This window comes from Rhamphochromis longiceps, linkage group LG16, assembly GCF_057381845.1.
Source record: "Rhamphochromis longiceps isolate RC_006_pf linkage group LG16, R_longiceps_female_GT1.1, whole genome shotgun sequence".
Taxonomy (NCBI): domain Eukaryota; kingdom Metazoa; phylum Chordata; class Actinopteri; order Cichliformes; family Cichlidae; genus Rhamphochromis; species Rhamphochromis longiceps.
The window spans coordinates 10,484,568-10,506,015 of record NC_140572.1 but is presented as its reverse complement, the minus strand read 5'-3'; the positions used below and the strand labels follow the sequence as shown (position 1 = coordinate 10,506,015).

Sequence of the window (21,448 nt, the reverse complement as noted above, 5' to 3'; positions counted from 1 at the left end):
CTGTTGAAAGTTAGACTTAAACGAAATTATAAACAAATACATTTAACAGGTAACCTTTTATATAATAATAATTGACATTAACATAATAATAAGAAATCCCCTTATGGCCCAAATGTGTTGCAGTTTAAGTAGTTTACTGCGCAAATAAAAATGAACGAATGAATTAATGAATAATAGGTGCTGTAACACAACACTACAAAATGAAACTGCTGAGCAGCTTGGGAAATATAAAGGCGAAAGCTAATGGCGAACTCGCCTACAAAAACTACTACTCCCAGCATTCTGCGTGGTTTCCTTTCGCGCTTACCGTAGTTCAACACTTCTGAAGACAAGCGCTTCCTCTAATGACTTTATAAGTAATTTGCAGCCGTTTTCTTTCGCAATGTGACTTCTGCTTTTGCTACTTTTGAAAGGGTAAGTGCAGAGCTTCTGTGTCGCTATAAGAGAGAAAAAGTGAGCACTGTCCTCCTCTTTGGTGAACTTGTGTTAAACGTGCTAAATTGAATGCTAGTAGACTGTGTTTCAGTCTCCATGGCAACGGCCTTAGTTCCGTCTGTGTTCGACGGCGACTTAATAATTAAGAAAAATGAAGGCGTTAATAGTTGTTTAAACTTATTCCAAATTGTTTAACCCTGTCACGCATAGTGGTCACAACAGTGGACAGCTATTCAAAGTCTGTTTTCTTGTATTTGTGTCAGTGTTGATGGTATACTTGCACATAAACCACTACATTGGACACTGATGTGTCGCTCCATACCCTGCCACCCACTGGTCAGCAAGGTTTCCACCTACGTGGACATGTAAAAAACTCTTTGAATAGTACATGTTTTAAAAAAATGAAGTTCAAAAATCTTTTTTCATGCCCTAAAGATGAATAAAAATACTTTCAAAAGAAAAAATCCTGATTGAGGTTGCCATAATTCATGCATGAAAGGGTTAATAATACTGATTCGTTTTTTTTAAGGCGAGGGCATAGGCAAATAGCTTACACGCATTTATTTTATTTTGTTTTACCACCGTTTTAACATTTTCATTATTTTTTAAAATGAGAACAAAAAGTTTACTATTTTACTTTTTTTTTTTCCATTATTACTCAGTCTCAGTGAGTTTGTGTTTCATCAGCTAAACTGTTTGCCCCTCATATTGTCTTCCAGGGGCAATGAACGACTATGAGGTTATCAGACAGATTGGGCAGGGTGCATTTGGAAAAGCCTTCCTGGTCAAAGACAAAGGGGGAGGTGGAAACACACAGTGTGTGGTCAAAGAGATCAGCCTCAGGAAGGTACAGCAGCATAGCTCAGTTTCACTACCTGCAGTGCTGCCTGGGATCAGGAAAACGATCACACTATATTGCTCTCTGTGACTTACACATGCATTCAAGCAGCTTTGTAGTGTCTCAGCTTTGTAATGTATGCTTCAAGCACAAACTAAGCTTATCTAATATACAGGCACCAGCTTAATTTGAAGTAGAATCAGGTTATGGTAAAACAACTCATATTCTGCAGTCAGTATAGACTAAGACAAGTCTTAAATAAGCTGTCTTTCTCACTGTGTACATTAGATTATGTCTTTTGTATGTCACTACAGCCCTTGAGACATTCTACATCTCTCAGCTAAAAATTGTGTTGCTTAAGTGTTATTTGTTACAAGAGTAACTTCAGTAAATAATATACTTACATTGAAAAGCACTGATGATGAATGGTTAGTTGCAGCCCAGATAAAACCATTAGAGCTCAAGTGATCAATTCTAAACTATATTTAGTGCTTATTTAGAAGTATTTTTCCCAAGAACACATTACTCCTTTTATTTTTGTGTGTTTTGCTGCTCAGATGTCAGCAAAGGAAAAGGAATCATCCAATAAAGAGGTGACGTTGCTGTCAAAGATGAAACATCCAAACATTGTCACCTTCATCCGGTCCTTTCAAGGTATGTGTGGGCTTCAGAGTAGAAGATGTAATGTATCAGTTTATATCAGTGTTAAAGTGTTTTCTGGATGTCTGTATAGAGAGAGGCAGCCTTTATATAGTGATGGAGTACTGTGACGGAGGAGATCTGATGAAGAAAATCAACATACAGAGAGGAGTTCCTTTCACTGAGGAGCAGGTATACCTCACCCTGGCCTTAGCTATTTGATAAAGGCTGATCAGATTTTCCTCACTGTGATAGTTTTGCACTGAAATATGTTCACAAACACACTGAAGGACATTCAGTCTCTGTTATTACTGCACGCAAGAAATAACAGTACAAACACACATCGATCAGACATAACATTATGACCACTGAGAGGTGACGTGAATAAGACTGATTATCTCTTCATCATGACACCTGTTAGTGGCTGGGATATATTAGGGAGCAAGAGCCCTCAAGGTGTAAGGTTTGGAGAAAAATTGTGATGGCTAGATGACTGGGTTAGAGCATCTTCAAAACTGCAGCTCTTGTGGGGTGTTCCTGGTCTGCAGTGGTCAGTACCTAATCAACAGTGGTTCAAGGAAGGGACAGTGGTGAACCAGCTACAAGGTTATGGATGCGTGTGAAGAGCGAAGGCTGGGCTGTGTGGTCCAATCCAGCAGACAAGCTACTGTAGCTCAGATTGCTTAATGTTAATGCTGGTTACATACAGTGGCTTGCAAAAGTATTCGGCCCCCTTGAACTTTCCCACATTTTGTCACATTACAGCCACAAACATGAATCAATTTTATTGGAATTCCACGTGAAAGACCAACACAAAGTGGTGCACACGTGAGAAGTGGAACGAAATCATACATGATTCCAAACATTTTTTACAAATAAATAACTGCAAAGTGGTGTGTGCATAATTATTCGGCCCCCTTTGGTCTGAGTGCAGTCAGTTGCCCATAGACATTGCCTGATCCCTAATGACTAAATAGAGTGCACCTGTGTGTAATCTAATGTCAGTACAAATACAGCTGCTCTGTGACGGCCTCAGAGGCTGTCTAAGAGAATATTGGGAGCAACAACACCATGAAGTCCAAAGAACACACCAGACAGGTCAGGGATAAAGTTATTGAGAAATTTAAAGCAGGCTTAGGCTACAAAAAGATTTCCCAAGCATTGAACATCCCACAGAGCACTGTTCAAGTGATCATTCAGAAATGGAAGGAGTATGGCACAACTAGTGATGGGCAGATGAAGCCCCATGAAGCACTGAAGCTTTTCATCCAATTGGTTCACCCCAACGCGAAGCTTCATGAAGCTTCATTTGCTCTAGCAGGACACCTACTGGACGTAAAAATAATAGCTGGTATGAATTTGAAGAGTGTGGCATTTTGCACACAGCCTGTAAATGTCAACAACAAAAGGAGTGTGTAAAACATCTATATTGTAGTGATGGCAGTATACTGTGTATATTTATGCTGGCAGTATGGAAAGACAATAAAAACAAAGCACAAATTTAAATATCACACACGTCACTTATTGCATTGTATGATATTGTTATATCATTTAGTAACATTACAGCATGCTATAGTATCATGGCATTTGATGGCTCACCTGGTCTTGCTCCACAATCGGTGTTCCCCTTATTCTCATGCAAAGCTCTGTAGTGCCTAAGCATGGATGAGGTGTTGTTGTTATATCCCAGCTCCCTGGCACATAGCAAACACCTCACCTTGTACAAAAGTACAGACAGCCTAACATAGGTTTTATTGCACCATCAGTATTATGAAAATCCATCTTCTGTGGAAATTCACATACCTTGTTGGGAGGAATAAGATCAAAATGTTCCCACACAGGGGAGGACATCCTCCTCTTCCTAGCTGGCTCCATTCTCTCCTGACTTTCCTCACTCTCATAAACCTCCAAACTGTCTCCAAACTCTCACTAACCGCAACTCTCCATCAAACACCCACATTTTGGATGAAGTCTGAGGGGTTTATATCGCTCTCATAGCTCGCGGAAAAAATTCGAACCGCTTCATGAACCAGTCACGTGGTACAGCCGGGAAGCGAGGCTTCGGACGTCATCATTTTCAGCTCCTCCCATAAATGAAGCAAGCCTCGATACGCGCTTCGCGGAAACGCCCCCTCATTACTCGACACACGCTTCGAAGCCTCGATACAGAACGTCCCATCACTAGGCACAACTGTAAACCTACCAAGACAAGGCCGTCCACCTAAACTCACAGGAGTTTGCAGCCAAGAGGCCCATGGTGACTCTGGACGAGCTGCAGAGATCTACAGCTCAGGTGGGGAATCTGTCCATAGGACAACTATTAGCCGTGCACTGCACAAAGTTGGCCTTTATGGAAGAGTGGCAACAAGAAAGCCATTGTTAACAGAAAACCATAAGAAGTCCCATTTGCAGTTTGCCACAAGCCATGTGGGGGACACAGCAAACATGTGGAAGAAGGTGCTCTGGTCAGATGAGACCAAAATGGAACTTTTTGGCCAAAATGCAAGACGCTATGTTTGGCAGCATCATGCTCTGGGGGTGCTTCTCTTCAGCAGGGACAGGGAAGCTGGTCAGAGTTCATGGGAAGATGGATGGAGCCAAATACGAGGCAATCTTGGAAGAAAACCTCTTGGAGTCTGCAAAAGACTTGAGACTGGGGCGGAGGTTCACCTTCCAGCAGGACAACGACCCTAAACATAAAGCCAGGCCAACAATGGAATGGTTTAAAACAACATATCCATGTGTTAGAATGGCCCAGTCAAAGTCCAGATCTAAATCCAATCGAGAATCTGTGGCAAGATCAGCTGTTCAGAAACGCTGTCCATCTAATCTGACTGTGCTGGAGCTGTTTTGCAAAGAAAAATGGGCAAAGATTTCAGTCTCTAGATGTGCAAAGCTGGTAGAGACATATCCTAAAACACTGGCAGCTGTAATTGCAGCAAAAGGTGTTTCTACAAAGTATTGATTCAGGGGGCTGAAAAATTACGCACGCCCCACTTTGCAGTTATTTATTTGTAAAAAATGTTTGGAATCATGTATGATTTTCGTTCCATTTCTCACGTGTGCACCACTTTGTATTTGTCTTTCACGTGGAATTCCAATAAAATTGATTCATGTTTGTGGCTGTAATGTGACAAAATGTGGAAAAGTTCAAGGGGGCCGAATACTTTTGCAAGCCACTGTAGATACATAGAGCATCACAGTTTGTTGTGTGTGGGGCTGGATAGCTGCAGACCAGTCAGGGTGTCCGTGCTGACTCCTGCCCACCACCGAAAGTGGCAGGAATACGCACGTAAGCATTAGAACTAAACCATGAAGCAATGGAAGAACGGGGTCTCATTGGACAAATCATGTTTTCTTTTACCTCATGTGGCTGCCCGGGTGTGTGTGACTCACTTACCTGGGCGAACACCTGGCAATAGGATGCACTATGGGAAGAAGGCAAACCAGTGTTATGCTTTGTGAAATGTTTTGCTGGGAAACGTTGGGTCCTGTCATCCATGTTGATGTTACTTTTATATGAGATACCTACCAACGCATTATTGCAGACCAACCGCACCATTGAACCAGTACTCCCGGATGGCCTTTTCAGCAGGATAATGTGCAACAAAACAAAAATGGTTACAGAAATGGTTTGAGGAGCACAACAAAGGGTTTTAACATGTTAACTCGGCCTCGGAATTCCCCAGATCTCAAACCAATTGGACATTGATGTCTCTGTGAGGCATCAAAGTTTGTCCAGCACATCTGGATGTGCTGGACAAACAAGTCCAATCCAAGGAGCCCTCACCTTGCAACTTAACAATTAGAAGATCTGTTGTTGGCATCTTGCTGACAGATACCACAGCACACCTTCATGCCTCGATGGGTTGTTAGGCTGAGTTGTTTTGGCAGCAAAAGGGGGACCAACACAATATTAGGCAGGTGGTCACAATGTTATGCCTAATCGGAACATTAATTGTGGAGGTTTTCATTTATATTCTTCATTAGGTGGTAATTTGCTCTCTATCCATATGAAAATGTCACAGTAATAAAACAGTTGCATGTTTCTTAGATCGTCGACTGGTTTGTTCAGATCTGTCTGGGCCTCAAACACATCCATGACCGGAAGATTCTCCACAGAGACATCAAAGCTCAAGTATTTAACCTGCTTCACTACAGCCTGCAATTACATATAAAGCTAATTCATTCAAAACAAGCTGTTCTGTCTGTGTTCAGTATTTGTAAACTATTTTGAACTTTTCAACAAATTACACAAAACAGGTGGCCTTATATAGTAATGGTGTTTTTTCAAATAATAGTGATCAAACTTGCACATGCATTCACCTCCTCATGAACAGTTATATGTTTTTATGATTTACATATAGATTTTGGACTAAGATGTGAAAGAAATGCACGAGACCTGTTATTTATTTCTGTAGTCTGTGTCCTGACAACAACCAATGTAAGTCTGATTATCATTTTTAAAGACAAGGATTGTGATCACAGTCACCTGTCAGAACCAAACTGAACAAGTACCATCACTTTACCTGAGCTTTACAATGCAGAGTTTACATCATGCATTATATTCATTATTGGACATTTACGTGGTAAACATTACCCACAGAGACTGAGGTTGAGTTTTATAATTATCTAGTGTTATCATTGCACAGTATTGTACAGCTGAACTGTCCTGAGGTCAGCTTTGCATTGAACAAAGACCTTGCTGTATGCCAGCTCCAAGAATATCTCAAAACAACTGACCACAGACTACTCATGGCCATCACTGTCTATCATCAGTCTTATCCGTTTACACACACACACACACACAATGTTAGTGCCATCCTTGTTGAACACAGACATCCTTTCATTCTTGCTCTCCCTCTGGTCTAGAATATCTTCCTAACCAACGGAGGGATGAAAGCGAAGCTGGGTGACTTTGGAATCGCAAGAATGTTGAATAAGTAAGTCAGTGTCATCTTCACACACACACACACACACACACACACACACACACACACACACACACACACACACACACACACACACACACACACACACACACACACACACACACACAGACAGTGCAGCTGTCTGTCGCTGAGCCCTCTGTAAAACATGGATGACTTCCAAACAACTGATTATCATTCCACAAACCGTCGTCCCGGACATGTAAACAAATGGCTGTGGAAATAATGGTCTGTCTGTAGTTTTTTTGGCTGCTTGCAGAGAATGATAAAAACACATCCATGTCCTGTAAATAACAGTCTGTGCATGCAATAATTTTTAGACATGACTGAAAATAGCAAACATGTTTAAAATGTTTCAGCAATTGGACGTTTGATGAACATTTGGGCAGAAAATCATGGCTCGCAGAGAATGAGTCCTGATGCCGAAGAATATTCTTTGACTGATTTTCATGAGAGCCACCAGCAGGTTTTGATTTACGCTTTGTAGGAGTTCAGCCAGCTTCCACTTGTACGACTGACATTCATTTATCCTTTAGCTTCACTTCAAGATCACTATCTGGTGTTTTTCATAGATTTGCAGGAGAGCTGAGAGAAAATACAGAAAAAAAAAATAACTACAAATTAATTTTTTATTCTATAAAAATATATTTTACTGATACACAAAATTAAATTAGCCAGACAACTCTACATCTCTGAACTGAAAACCAGTTTAATACTGCTTTTCTATATTCATCCACTGACAAACTACTTAATCTCTCCAAAACCATACCAACTGAATTTCTTTCAATAAATAAATGTGACAAATTTCTTTCTTTCTACAAGAGCAATGTTCATGATATCATAGGTAATATCTTAGTCTGTTACAGTAATTTACCTAGCAATGCCTCATATTCTCAGCTTTAAATTTTAAAGATCAGGAAGGAATTATTCATCAAGTCCTACACCTTGTTCCTTGACTCCATTCCCATGAAACTATTCAAATTTGTAGCTCATGTTTTACAAATCATTTAGTCAGTATCAATAGTTCTCCACATACTGGCATCTTCCCTGTTTCTCTAAAATATGTAATAATCACACCACTATTTAAGAAAAATAATATTGACATAATTTCCCTTTTCTAATATTTTATTCTTCCCTTTCACAAAATTTGGAAAATTTGTTTACAAACAACTGAGTAAATATATATTTAACAGTCTTTATGATAAGTACCAATCAGGGTTCAAATCCACTCAGAGCACAAAAACGTATGACGCCTTTTGTATGGCCTGCTTTAACAACGTACTAACCTTATTTACAATCAATATTGTATGGATGTAATAATGGTGCTAAAGATACAGAGGGCTGTTAAAAAATAAAAAGAACATCAATAAACATCAATAATGGCTCACAAAGAGTCTGAGTTTTAGTTCTATCTGAACTCACTCCTGCTTTCAGCACCACGACATTCTAATTCAAAGGCTTCATGACACAGTGGGTTTACCAGGTCAGGTTCCTGATTGCATGGATGGATGGATCCTCAAGGCTCAGTCCTTGGTCCATTGCTGATTAACCTTTACGTACTCCTACTTGATACTATCACGAAGAATCATAAGATATCCTCCCATTCTTATGCAGATGACACATAGTTGTGCTTATCCTTTTCCTCTGATGAACTAACCTCCATTCACAAACTAATGAGCTGCACTGATGACATTAACTGCTTGATGTCTGGAAAGTTTTCTAGAGCTGGATAGAAACAAAACAGAAATATTTGTTGTTTTTCCAAAAAGTCAGAGACAGAAAATGCTTTCGTATTTATCCACTCTGTCTCTCTCAGTGAGCAAGTCTGGAGTCTTTCAGTCATTCTGGGTTTCAGTTTTGATAATCGCATCAATATCGTCTCAAACTGACTCTGAGAAATTGGTCCATGCATTCATATCGAGTAGGATAGATTACTGTAATGCTCTGTTTGCCAGATTATCCAAATCATCAGTAGGGTGACTTCAGCTCATTCACAATGCAGCAGCCAGAATCCTAACAGGTACCAGGAAATGTCATCATATTACCCCAGGGCTGAAAGCACTCTGTTTGGCTCCCAGCACAATATAGAATAGCCTATAAAATGCTATTACTTGTGCAAACCATGCTTCTTTAATGGCAGTCCATTAAGCTTAGTTGCCAATTAACTCGAATGTGTTTTTCGTTTTTTCCCCAGTAACAAAATACAGCAGATAATTAAAGTAATGGTTCACATTAGACGGATAGGGGAGAAGGCTAAAAGCTCTTATATTAAAGCTTTTGCAAAACTTGCATTTACATGTGATTTATTTTCTAACAGCAGAGTTTGCTCTGATAATCCAGTTCTTCAATCTCAGTGCAGGCAATGTACGGTAAATGGACTTATTCTTATATGGCCCTTTTCTACTCTCCTGGAGTACTCAAAACAATCTATACAACATGCTAAATTCACCCATTCACACAAACACTGGTCTAAACACCGTGTCCCAATTACTGGTGAATATACGCTCACCAACCACTTTGTTAGGTGCACCTCAAAATCTGATGATCTACTGGGATTTTCCCATAAAAACAATTCATAAAAGAGAAAATAACCAGTGAGCAGGTGAAAATGGCTAAAAAATAAACACCAGACTTACGTGTTAGTCTTTGTAAAGAAGAGAAACAAGTTTTCTACAATCTAATTAGCCAGTTAGATAACTTATGATACATATTTTCCTGATCACTTAGGTTCATAGCTTCATGTTCTTACATTTTGACTCACTGACAAAAGGAGCTTCAGTTTAAAGTTATGTTTGGTCTTGTTTGTGTTTACATTTTTCCAGAAAGTCATTTCATTTGCTTTTCTCCAGAACATATATTTAATGTTTCTCGTCACCACTAATGATGACTTCCATCTTACATGGCTGACCAAAAAAACAAAAACAAATGCTTCCTTCAAGACTTTGCCTCAACCAACTGTTTTCACTGAGTGCCCTTACTAAAAAAACATTTGTATGAAAAACACCCATATTGCTTTATGAGACCACTAGTAATTTAGTGTATGTTCTTTGATAGCATGCATATAAACTTGTATTTACAGTTAATTTATTTATCCTAATAGTGTTGTTTCTGTACATTGTGTAGTACCATGGAGCTGGCCAGGACTTGTGTTGGGACACCGTACTACCTCTCCCCAGAGATCTGTGAGAATCGGCCCTATAACAACAAGACGTATGTATGTGTGGTTGCCAGTATGATATATATATATCATACTGTTCAGATTGTTCTGTTATACCTGTGCAACCAGTAAGCTCCATAATATAACCTCTTTTTGGATATTTATTTTATTCCATGATAAGCTTGTTGTGCCCACAATTTAATGTTTAAAGAAAAAGTTATACAAACCAATTAAAGGAGGGGCACAAAAATAGAGCAGATATGGTAAAACTGTGTTTTTGTTTTGTACCTCACATGTGTGGGGCTGAAGCTCCAGTTGTGTTCAGCTCTGAAACCAGACATCTAAATGTCTGCACAAATAAATTGATCTGTCATTAACTTTGATCTTTTTTAGCAGTGGAGCCAGAGTGTAAAGTCTGTTTATTAGGAGCAGCTTATGTAGGAAACTACATAAAAAGAATTTTCTGATAATTTATATGTGAATATTTGCTTTTTTAAATGTTGTAGTATGAAACAGTATGTCACAATGTAGTTTTTATCATCTTTCTTAGTTTTGGTCCCAGGTTTTTGAGTTGTTTTGGAGTACAGGAAAACCTCATAGTACAAACTTCCTTCTTCATAGTACAGTCCCCTGCAGTCCTCTGCTATGTTTTTCAGTCTCTTGAAAGTAAAAAATCCTTCTAACCCTTAAAACTATTATCCTTAAAGGCCCACAGTTTTCGAAGAACACAGTTTTTAAATTGCTCTGTTTTAAAATTTACTGTCTCAAAAATTGACTTTTATTTTTGAGGCATCTTTTTCTTGAGGAAACCGCAACACAAGTATGCAGCGTGCATCACACGGAATCAGCCACTGAAGCCTAAAACCTTTTTTTGTTCCAGGAAATCATTGGTGAAATCATTGTGATCTTGAAATCCCTGCTACACCTTGTTTTTGGGGACTAAGCTGTGATTGGATGTGGGAGGGTTTAAACAAATAGCTGAGGCCAGAATGAGGAGGTTCCCTGCTAGAACCTGTGGCTGTGGATTAGCTTTGTGGGTGTAATAATAGAGCACAGTGCTGTAATCTTCCAGTCATGATCTGCTCAGGCTGCAGCACCTTCACTCGTGTCAATGTGTTGAAACACATACACAGAGAGACACATACAGGCCTGCCAAAAGCAAACTCACACATGCAACATCTCAAGCTGATGATTCGTCCTTCCTCCATTCTTTTTTGTGTTTTTGCTGCACTCTTCTGCAGTCTTATTTTGATACAACTGAGGTCAAAGTTCCTTCCTCTTTCCCACACACACACACACACACACACACACACACACACACACACACACACACACACACACACACACACACACACACACACACACACACACACAGTTTTCATGGCTGACACCCCTACTGACATGAACTAATTCCAAACTCCTAAGCTGTCCTTTCAGAAGAAGACAGAAATGCCTTTAACTTCTCAACGCTTAAAAGGTCCCACCAAACTGCGAGAGGACAAACACCCCACACCCACGCTTGGCTCTGAGCCAAGAAAGCAAATGCCTGAAAAGAATTTTTACTATTGGCAGCTATGCTCTGATTAGCTGCTTCAGTGCTCTTAAGATTGTGGTGTTGTTCAGCTCAAGCGGACTGGAAACTTAAGTTTCACAAGGAAATATTGAGTTATACAGGTGAGGTGTATCAGAAATAATAATTTAACATGCTTTGCAAACACACTTTAGTAAATAAAACCCCCAAAAATCAACACTGAGGTGAGAGTGGTTTGTAATAAAGTCTATGTCTCACTAGAAAGTTGATGTGGTTAAAATGTCCGATTGCTTTTGAAATCTTTCCTTCTAACCTTGGTCCGTGTGTGTGTGTGTGTGTGTGTGTGTGTGTGTGTGTGTGTGTGTGTGTGTGTGTGTGTGTGTGTTTCCTTCCTGCAGGGATATCTGGTCTCTGGGGTGTGTCCTGTATGAACTCTGTACCCTAAAACATCCAGTAAGATGCCCAACGCCCTGCACACCCAAAGCTGCTTCACACACTCAGCTTCACTAATGCTGTCTTAATGCTAACACTTACGCCAATGCTGGCCTCTGTGTAGGAGTGCAGTAAGAGAATCAGAATTAGACCGAATAGGAAACTGACACAGAATCTGTTTTGGTCGTCCAAAGTAGAGACATTTACATGAACTCTCTGTGTGCTGCATATATATATCCCATGGGGTATTTGTGTGTGCCTGTGTCGACTTGTCTCCTGCAGTTTGAGGCCAGCAGCTTGCGACAGCTTGTCAGTAAAATCTGCAGGGGGCGCTACAGCCCAGTACCCAGCCGCTACTCCTACGACCTACGCCTGCTGGTCACCCAGCTCTTTAAGGTCAGACACTCTCATGTCACTTCCAGGTTTTTCATTTGGTCTGTGGATATGAGTTAGATAAACAAGTGTGCAAAACCAACAAGTATGAACATGAAGCTGGTCTTTTGACTCAGACTTAATTAGTAATGAGTCAGACTGTAATTAGCAGGGAGTAGAACAACTGCTCCTTTGGGCTAATATCTGAAGTGGTTTGGTCATGCGACCAAGATGTCACTTTGGAGCAGCTAGTCTGGATGCTTCCTACAGGAAAGAGACTGCATTGGTAGACCGAGATGGTGTGTCTTTGCTAAAAAATACCTTTGGATCTCCCAGGAAGCGCTGAGTTTGTACTTTAATTGTGCATACACATGAAAGCAAACATTTTTTTTCTTTCTTTTTCAGGTCAACCCACGAGACCGTCCCTCAGTCACTTCAGTCCTCCGACGTCCTATTTTGGAGAAACATATCAGCAAACACCTGGATACTCAGGTTTGCAATCGGATTGGTTCACAGATTATTGATGTCATCAAATCGTCTCAGTAAAAGGAAATTGTTCATGTTTACAACATAAAAAAGATAGTTTAGGAATAAGATAATATTAGCACTGTCACTAATTCATGAAACAAAATCAAACACATCAATCAATCAATCAATCAATCAATCAATCAATCAATCAATCAATCAATCAATCAATCAATCAAGATCATACAAGCACAGCAAACAAATTTCTTAAAAAATAGTACTATATGGGCATAATACTAAACAACTACTTAGTTATAAATATTTTAAAATATTTTTTCAGTGCCCAATATATTTGTCAAACAGATTGAAACATTACTAAATATTAATTGAGATTAATTGAGATTTTAGATAATTCAGATTTCAGGAATTGTTTTGTTTTTCAGACAGAACTTCACGGGTCATGAATTCAAACAGATCTCACATTACATAAAATGATATAGTGTGTTAGTTTAAATGTTTGTAAATTCCAGGTATTGACTTGGTCATAAAAATCTCTGACAGATAAATACATATATGAATGTGCAGGTTTGCTTCTGTTTTTGTGATTTCTTGTGTGTGAGCAGGTGATGCAAGAGGAGTTTAGCCACACCGTGTTGCATAGAAACAAAGCTGTGGGGTCTCAACCAGTTAAAACAAGAGGGGGAGCAGCAAAAACACCAGGTGCAGCTGGACTTACAATACAAAATTTTAAATTACTTGGAAGGCAGCTTTTTTCCCTCACACATCTCCTGGAAAACATGCTTTGATTTTTTTCCCCTTCTGATTTAGGTTCTGTCAGTATCTTCTGCCTATTCTATTCCTAGACTGTGTCCATGATGTTGAGGTCAAGACTCCTTACAGCCCAGACCATCTGCTGCAATACTTCTGCTTGTACTTCTTTTTCTGTTGTGTTGCTCAAGATAGTTCATTATGACTTGGACCATGTTGTTATGGTGCAGATCGAATTCAGGGGCTTCAGATGTTAGTCTGATGTGTTTATTGATGGTTATATGTTTTAATTTACTTTCAAAATAATTTAAAGAACATAAAGCATAGCTGTAGGGATGCCTCTGTATGCTGTGTGCACATATCAAACATAATTCCCTGTGGTGTCTTTCCAGTCACTGTCTATGATGCAGGAGTGTTTTTTTCCAAAACTTTTTGCATTACTTTTTATAGTACAAGCACTATGAGTTGTATTAGATAAACATCAGCAGAGCCTTCAGGTATAAGAGCAGTAAGAGAATCTCTTAATAATTTCAGTTCTGTTCTGAGTCTTCAATTGTGTATACTGTAGTGACACCCAGTGGTAGCTTACCCACACCACGACTGTCCTTCAACACATCTGATAAGCTGCAGGGAAACTCCTGTCCGCTCGTATCACTCAGTAACTGTTGGGGAAGAGCTGGAACCTGATTGGACTAAATGTAATCACCTTACATCCTGGCTCACATTGTGTTTTGATAACATCAGCGCACAGCCCAAGGACAAATCACTGAGGGGGTGTTTATTTTCACTTTCTCCTTCACAATGGTTACCTAACTTATTTGTCTCAACACTTGCACATTATTTTTACCTGTTGTGTGAGTGGTTTAGTCTTTTTCTTTTAATCGATAAAGCAGTGCATGAAAAACTGCATGCACTGTCAAAGCAGTTAACCCCCCCCCCCCCACTGTATACACGTATAAACCTACATTTATGTCATGTGTGAAAGTGACACATTAAAAACACAGAAACCAAGAAAAGTGAACTTTATCTGTGAGACAGCGACCATCAACAACAATCACAGCGTGTGACTCTGTGCTCACAGACAGCAAAAAACAGCCCACTCCTTGTTATTCTAACTCAAGATTCTCATGTTTTCCAGGTAAGATTCAGAAGGCTAGAGTAGCCGAGAGGCTGGGGAATGCCAACAAGCGAGTGCCTGCTAAACCAGATTGGAAAGTCCCTCTCAAAGCCTACACACCCACCCACCATAAAGTAATAACATGGAAACAATATCCACAGTTTCACTGATTACCACCATAAAAAAAGTAACTTTGTAAGTTTCAGCGGTTAATGACTTGCTTGACTTGCTAGCTTATTTTTAACTACTGTACCTCCAGTGGTGTGGAACTGCTGTACTTAGCTAGTAGGTGCTTTTTCAGATTTGGAGTAGAGCTCGTATCACCCAAGCATGATTTTTGCTTTACTGGAATTCTTTGTTCTTTTAACAAAGCTGCAGTAAAGCAATGGAAGCACAGCTCAGTCGGTATAATACAGTTCTTTAGTTTTTCTTGTATTTCTGTTGTATTAATACTGCATTTGTTTGTAATTGCAGCCTCCTCAACGTAGAGAAGCACAACTAGCAGCCAATAGAGAGTTTCCAGGGATCCAAAGGTTTGCTCAGAATGATGTGAACGCATAGTAACTCCTTTGGTCCTATTCCCGCCTGATATTGACACTTCTGTTTACAGCTGTGTAACCTGACCAGCTTTAAGTGCATCTTATTTCAAGATGATCTGTAAAAAAAATTTAGAGCTTATAATAGCTAGCCGCAGCCTCATATGAACATGACATATTACATCCATCTATCCTTTTTCTGCTTATCCAGTTCAAGTTTGGGTTGGGGTACTGGGGAGCCCATCCCAGCTTCATACAGTGAGAGCTGGGGTACATCCTGGACAGGTCATCAGTCTGTCACAGGGCTAATACAGAGAGACAGACAACCATTCACTTTCACATTCACATGTATGGCCAGTTTAGCATCACTAATTAGCCTAAACCCAAGAATGTTTTTAGACTGTGGGAAGAAGCCGGAGTTCCCAGGGAAAACCCACACAGACACGGGAAAGCATGTAACCTCTGCACAGAAAGTCCCCAGACTGGATTTGAACATAGACAAATTACACCATGTCATTATATATTTAACAAAAATTAAGCCAAAATGCAGAAGCAGTGTATGACAAAGTAGACCCTTAGCTGATGCAGAGGGAATTAAGTGGGTAAGTAGCAGCCATGTGCTGCTAATCAAATGTGCTTGATTTAAATCATCATCATCAAGTCTCCAGAGCTCATCAAGTTATGTCCTGATATGTAAAACCTTAGAATTGAAAGGATGTACTTTCTTATACCTCTATTGTATGTTTCTTATCATTCATACAGATACAGATCTCAGGTTTGGTTAATCAACCATTAGCTTCACTTAATGATGATGGTTTATCATGCATGTATAATATGTAATATTAATTACAGGTTTAATGGTCAGCAGCCTGTCAGCCATTACCAGCATTACCACGCCCAGTTGGATGCCTTTCAGAGGAGGAACAAAGAGGATGTTCTTCCTCTTCCTCCTGTGGAAAGACCAAAGGAGCAATGTGAAGACCAAGCTGCTCCTTGTTCTGTGGAACCATATCAGCTGTGAGTGACCAAAGACCAGTACACCTGTAGCTAACAATTATTCAGGAAACAGTTTCTGTAAAAACTTTAAATTAAATCAACCAATAAAAACAATAGGATAGAAAGTACATCCAGCTATCATTACAGTAGCATAGCTGTCAATTGAGTTCCTCTTCATTAATGGATGATTTGTTTCAGCTGTACATACAGCCATTAAAGGTTCTTTTTAAGTACTTAAATGGGATAAAACGGTAAAATATCTTCTTGGTTAGCTCTGATTCCCTAGCATCAGGGAAAAGTCTCCAAAACTAGACCAGCCTTCATCCAGACGACCATAAATTTGGAACTGCACTCATACTAGGACCTAGCAGCACACTTTATGTAAATAGCAGCGACTCATAAAAACAGTCAGCAGCTGTTCAGCTTTCAAGTAGATAAGAGTTTTTTGCAAGGGAGAAGAACGGTCCTGCCCTGTCTTCCTGTTCTCACCCCAACAGGTCATGATAGATGCCCTGAGCCTAGTTCTTCCTGTTAAAAGGGAGTTTTCCTTCCCACTGTCGCCAAAGGCTTACTCAAAGACAGTGATCTAGTTGTTGGTGTTTTCTCTGTAACCCATGTAGGGTCTTTACCTTCAATATAAAATACCTTTAAGCACCTGTTCAGTGATTTTACGCTATATAAATACAATTGAATTGAACTAAAGTAACAGTTAATCTTCTTCTGTCAGTGTGGCTGCCGCTCGAAATGAATACCTGCAGAGAAGACAGGAGGCCAACGACTACAAGCTGAGAGCAGAGAAACAGCTGGTAGGACTAAGCTCTGTGCCTCCACACACTGTTGCTGGAATATCTACTCTTCTATTAGTGTATTAACTATAAGCGGAGCTGTAGTGTTGTGGTTAGTGTAGTGGAACACAAGTACATCAAAACTGTTCACTATTAAACTGTACTAATGCACAGTAGAGTTTATTACCTGTAAGTCTATACTGTAAGAAATGAAAGTGGCACAGTTTTCACAACGATTAGCCACTTTTACCTTTAGCCTTCGCTTTTCTGTTGTTCAGGGTCTGCGTCCATGTACAGCTGAGCGCAACAGCAAGCCTGGTGGTCAAGAGCAGGAGGTGGGCAAACCTGAACACCAACATATGCCTTTGGACAAGAGACAAGGGGGTCAGCAGGTGGGACACACTCACAAGACACAGCAGCCATTAAAGTGAGCAGTTATGTTTAGTATCTAAATGAAGGACAAAAATGTGTTTACAGAAATAAAGAAATGCAGAAAAACTCTCCTAGGAATGTTTTCTAGTAGCTTTTAGAGTGTGTGTGTGGTTGCAGGAGTACCTGCGTCAGCTCGATCTCATTAGACAGCAATATCACCTGGAGATGAAACAGATGAGGATGAGAGCTGAAGCAAAGGTACGTACAAACTCCTGAACTCTTGAACTTACCCTTTTACACTTTGGGTCACTTCAAAGGTTGAATCAACCTTCTGCAGAAAATACACATAATAGCAACTCTCAGTCAATAATGAAGAGCATTAACATATTTTCATCCTGTCATGTTTCAGGCCAGGCCACAACACAAACTCGAGACCTTTGTGTTGGAGCAATCCAAGGACATAGAACCATCTGTCGACAACAAAGAGCCCCAGGAAGCAGCACCTGCACTGGTGAAATAGATTACTGGATAGGAATCACAAATACTTTCTTCATATTGATGATATTTTAGTAATATAAAGCAATTTTCTAAAGCTAATTTAATTTCTTTCAGAGGCCAGTTAATTTTCTGCTTTCCTGTAGCGTGATATTTGCAGTGCAGTGCCCCTCTTTTACTCATATATGCAAACCTCCAGAGAGGAAAAGGGGCAAGGCTTTACATTTATTCAGACCAGCAACAAACACTTCATAAATATGTGAAAATATCTCTGTAACATGTTCTGCACCATCATGGACTGCAGGCTCTAACTTGTGAATGCAGTGTATGATGGTCAAGTTAGGGTTGGTCTTTCCACTGACCGTTCCTCTCTAACAGCCCATCGCAGCAGCGTCGCCATCAGCTGCCAAACTAACAAACTGTAGCCTTTCTTCACATCAAGGCTTTGTAACTGCAGGATGTGAGACAACAGACACCGTGCATAACTGAATGAATACAATGGAATGAAATACGAGACTATAGATCTCACCTTTTTAGGGAATGCTGATGTAGATGACCAGGCATGCGTTGGACACCCACTGTAAATATTTGTATTGAATGTCCTGTAAAATGTGACACTCTAAATCTTTTTATTTAATTTTTTATATTAATAATGTAATAGTTTTGACTCTGAAACAACAAGTTGGAACAGAACAGAATCCAGATTGTTCACGTCTTTGCAATATCATTTCAACTATCAAAGCGTTGCCAGTGCACAAAGTGTTGTTTGTACTGTAGATCGATTAAAGGTCCATTCTCCTTGCAAATCACACCCTGTGGCTGCATGGCATATACCTGTATTATCTTCACGAACTATTACAACCCTATAACCATACTCTGACAGTATATTCTGCTTTATTTTTAAAGCAATCACTGTAGTGTTTGCACACATATTTAGGGATACAATATTCATTCTACAGAAGAATTCATAACTGTAGTTTTCTCTGTGTCTGGTTTCTGCAGGATGTTGAAGCAGCTCTGAGGCAGATCAGAGAGGAGAACAGAGACCAGATGAGAGCTTTGGAGAGAAAACACAAAGACAAAGTGAGTTTATACCAACAAAAACAATTCTGCAGAGGTTTAGTCCAGTAATTCTACTTGTATACCTGCATTCAAACTATTTGAATATTGAAGACCTTTCCAGATTCAACAGTGGCATTTAAGTTGTTGACACATCTGAAGCACTGAAGACTACTGTATCTTTTGCTCTTTTTGGGGGTTTGTGACGTCTACAGAGGGGAATCATGTTTGAGATCCGATTAGATAATGAAAAGCTAAGGGAAGACGAGGAGGAGGAGGAGAAAGAAGAGGAAGGAAGAAAACAGGATGACCAGGTGAGAGACAGAAGATATCATCATCATCATCATCATCACCTTTATTTATAAAGCACTTTAAAACAACCACAGCTGACACAAAGTGCTGTACATAGGAACTATATAATAAAATTACACAAGATATCAATCAAAGCCAAATAAAAGAAAAGGTGAAATAATTAATTAAATAAATATAAATATAATAAATATAGTCTTTAGTATCTTTCTAACTGCCAATCTTCTTCTCACTCTTACGTTCCTTTTCCATGCAGGAAGTGGATCCACTGAATCGAACTCTGTCCTTCCAGGAAGGAGCACAGCTGAAGCTCAAGGATTGGCTACAGGGGAGGAGGGGGTGGAGCAACAGGACTCCTCAGACTTTGCTGAACGCGCTCGGCAACATGGACATCAACTCAGTCTACAACACGGCGGTCGAGGCTGGACAAGGTGCAGCATACCCACAGAACAGCTGGGTGGTGATGCTCAAAATGTTTATTACAATTAGTCGGTTTTTGCTTCTCTGAATAATGTCGATCTATTGGACAAGGTGAGGAAGTGGCAGGTCGTAGGCAGTGGATTGACGAGCCCCCTAACACCCTGCTGAGAGCTCTGGCTCAGGCTGAGCTCACATCATCAACTCTAGATTCAGTGGCCACAGGTGAGACATCACACACTCACATCTGATGGGTGTTGAAACCAGCAGTGTAAAGGGTGAAATGTGCTGTTCTCAGTGGTCCTGGAATGTCTATAATGTGAAAAAGATTTAGAGACACAGCAGGACGGAACAGAGGAGGAAATTAACCCGGACAAAGTGGAGGAAAGGGATGGTGAAGGAGAGGAGGAGTCTGATGTGGAGATGGATGAAGAGCGTCTGGAGCCGAGGTCAGATGATGATGACACGTAAGTCAACACTTCCTTCTGTTCACATTCTAAATATACTGCGTATTTTTACTCCATGCTGCCACAGTGAGCTGAACCAGATGGGGTTACAGTTATCAGATATCAGTTTATTACAGTATTGTACAGAAATTAGAGCAGGGGTCCCCAATCCCAGTCCACGAGGGCCGGTGTCCCTGCAGGTTTTAGATGTGTCCTTGATCCATCACAGCTGATGGACCAGTTGCTTGGTAATGAACTAATCATGTGATTCAGGTGTGTTGACCCAGGGTGAGATCTAAAACCTGCAGGGACACCGGCCCTCGTGGACTGGGATTGGGGACCCCTGAATTAGAGGATTAAATGAAAGAGAATCAGATTGTCAACTATAACTTTGGACACGTTAGTCATAAATTCCAGAACAATTTAGTGAAAAAATGCACCAAAAATTGCTCGTCAGTGTTGCTCGTCATGTAACAGCGCGGAGCTTTACATGTCTCTGAATTTCAGAGGGGGGAATAGAACAATACCAGATATATAAGATATGAATGTATTATAGACAACAAAGTTACTTTTTACATTGAGCAATGATTTTTGCAATGCTTCATATTTTTAGTCACATTTCTACACAGAGGTTGAGCCACAATGTGCAGCGAGTCGAAAAGCCTCTACCCGTCTTTACTCAGCAGTGTACAATTCTGCAACATCACAAATCTTACTTAATTACATCAAACATTTTGGTCAATGTGTGTTTGTTTTTAAACTCTTACATGTCATCAAGTGTTAATTTTTTCCACTCTTTCTCATTAGGAACTTTGAGGAGTCAGAGGATGAGCTGAGAGAAGCAGTGGCAGACTCCATGAGGAACCTGTTTGTCATGGAGGACACGAGCTCAGACGAAAAGGAGCAGGAACGCGAACCACTAGCTGATAGGATGGAGGAGGAGATGGATGAAGGTGCAGTGAGCTCTGGAGATCCTCAACAAATCCAAGCAGAGGTCCAGAATTCAAGTGAAGAAGCGGGATCGTTCAAGGTATTTCCTGCTGAGCCTGAGTCCCACAGACAACATACCACAGCTTCAAACGAGCAGCCTCAGACTCCTTAACCGCCTGCAAACTTTAACATTTTGATTTTGTGAGAGTTGGACAAAAATGTAAGAGTAACTGGAATCTGATAATAAAAAGTGATTGTTTTCATGATGTGAATACATGACTCTGTGAAGGATTGTTGTTAATTTAGGTTGTTTATCTGGCGTAACAACAAGTCACACTTTCTCAGTTATCTTTAACCTATTCCAGTAAATAGCCCAGTGGAATAAGATGTTAAGCCTGAA

The 21,448-nt window shown here is 40.1% G+C and overlaps 1 protein-coding gene across 3 annotated transcripts; it reads left to right on the top strand.

The window, feature by feature from the left end:
• The first annotated feature begins 295 nt into the window (after positions 1–295).
• Positions 296–21,221, top strand: nek5 (NIMA related kinase 5). Of its 3 annotated transcripts, XM_085384449.1 has the most exons (24): positions 296–414; positions 1,155–1,282; positions 1,831–1,927; positions 2,007–2,104; positions 5,967–6,050; positions 6,785–6,855; positions 9,985–10,071; positions 11,948–12,002; positions 12,264–12,377; positions 12,759–12,845; positions 13,442–13,538; positions 14,725–14,837; positions 15,178–15,236; positions 16,092–16,256; positions 16,963–17,041; positions 17,299–17,412; positions 17,570–17,650; positions 17,802–17,903; positions 18,890–18,970; positions 19,162–19,260; positions 19,512–19,686; positions 19,787–19,897; positions 20,001–20,139; positions 20,926–21,221. In XM_085384449.1, exons 2-24 carry the CDS (start codon positions 1,160–1,162, stop codon positions 21,218–21,220), a joined length of 2,526 nt encoding a protein of 841 aa, XP_085240575.1. In that variant the 5' UTR covers positions 296–414; positions 1,155–1,159; the 3' UTR covers position 21,221. The 3 variants fall into 3 exon arrangements, with proteins under 3 accessions (XP_085240575.1, XP_085240577.1, XP_085240576.1); XM_085384451.1 differs by lacking the exon at positions 20,926–21,221 and having other exon boundaries at positions 19,971–20,134; XM_085384450.1 differs by lacking the exon at positions 1,155–1,282 and having other exon boundaries at positions 297–414.
• The last annotated feature ends 227 nt before the right edge of the window (positions 21,222–21,448 follow it).

Coding starts and splice junctions, on each gene's coding strand:
- nek5 (XM_085384449.1), top strand. CDS start 1,160: ATGAACGACTATGAGGTTATCAGACAGATTGGGCAGGGTGCATTTGGA. Junction 12,378..12,758: donor TGGTCACCCAGCTCTTTAAG/GTCAGACACTCT, acceptor TTTCTTTTTCAG/GTCAACCCACGAGACCGTCC. Junction 16,257..16,962: donor TCTGTGGAACCATATCAGCT/GTGAGTGACCAA, acceptor TTCTTCTGTCAG/TGTGGCTGCCGCTCGAAATG.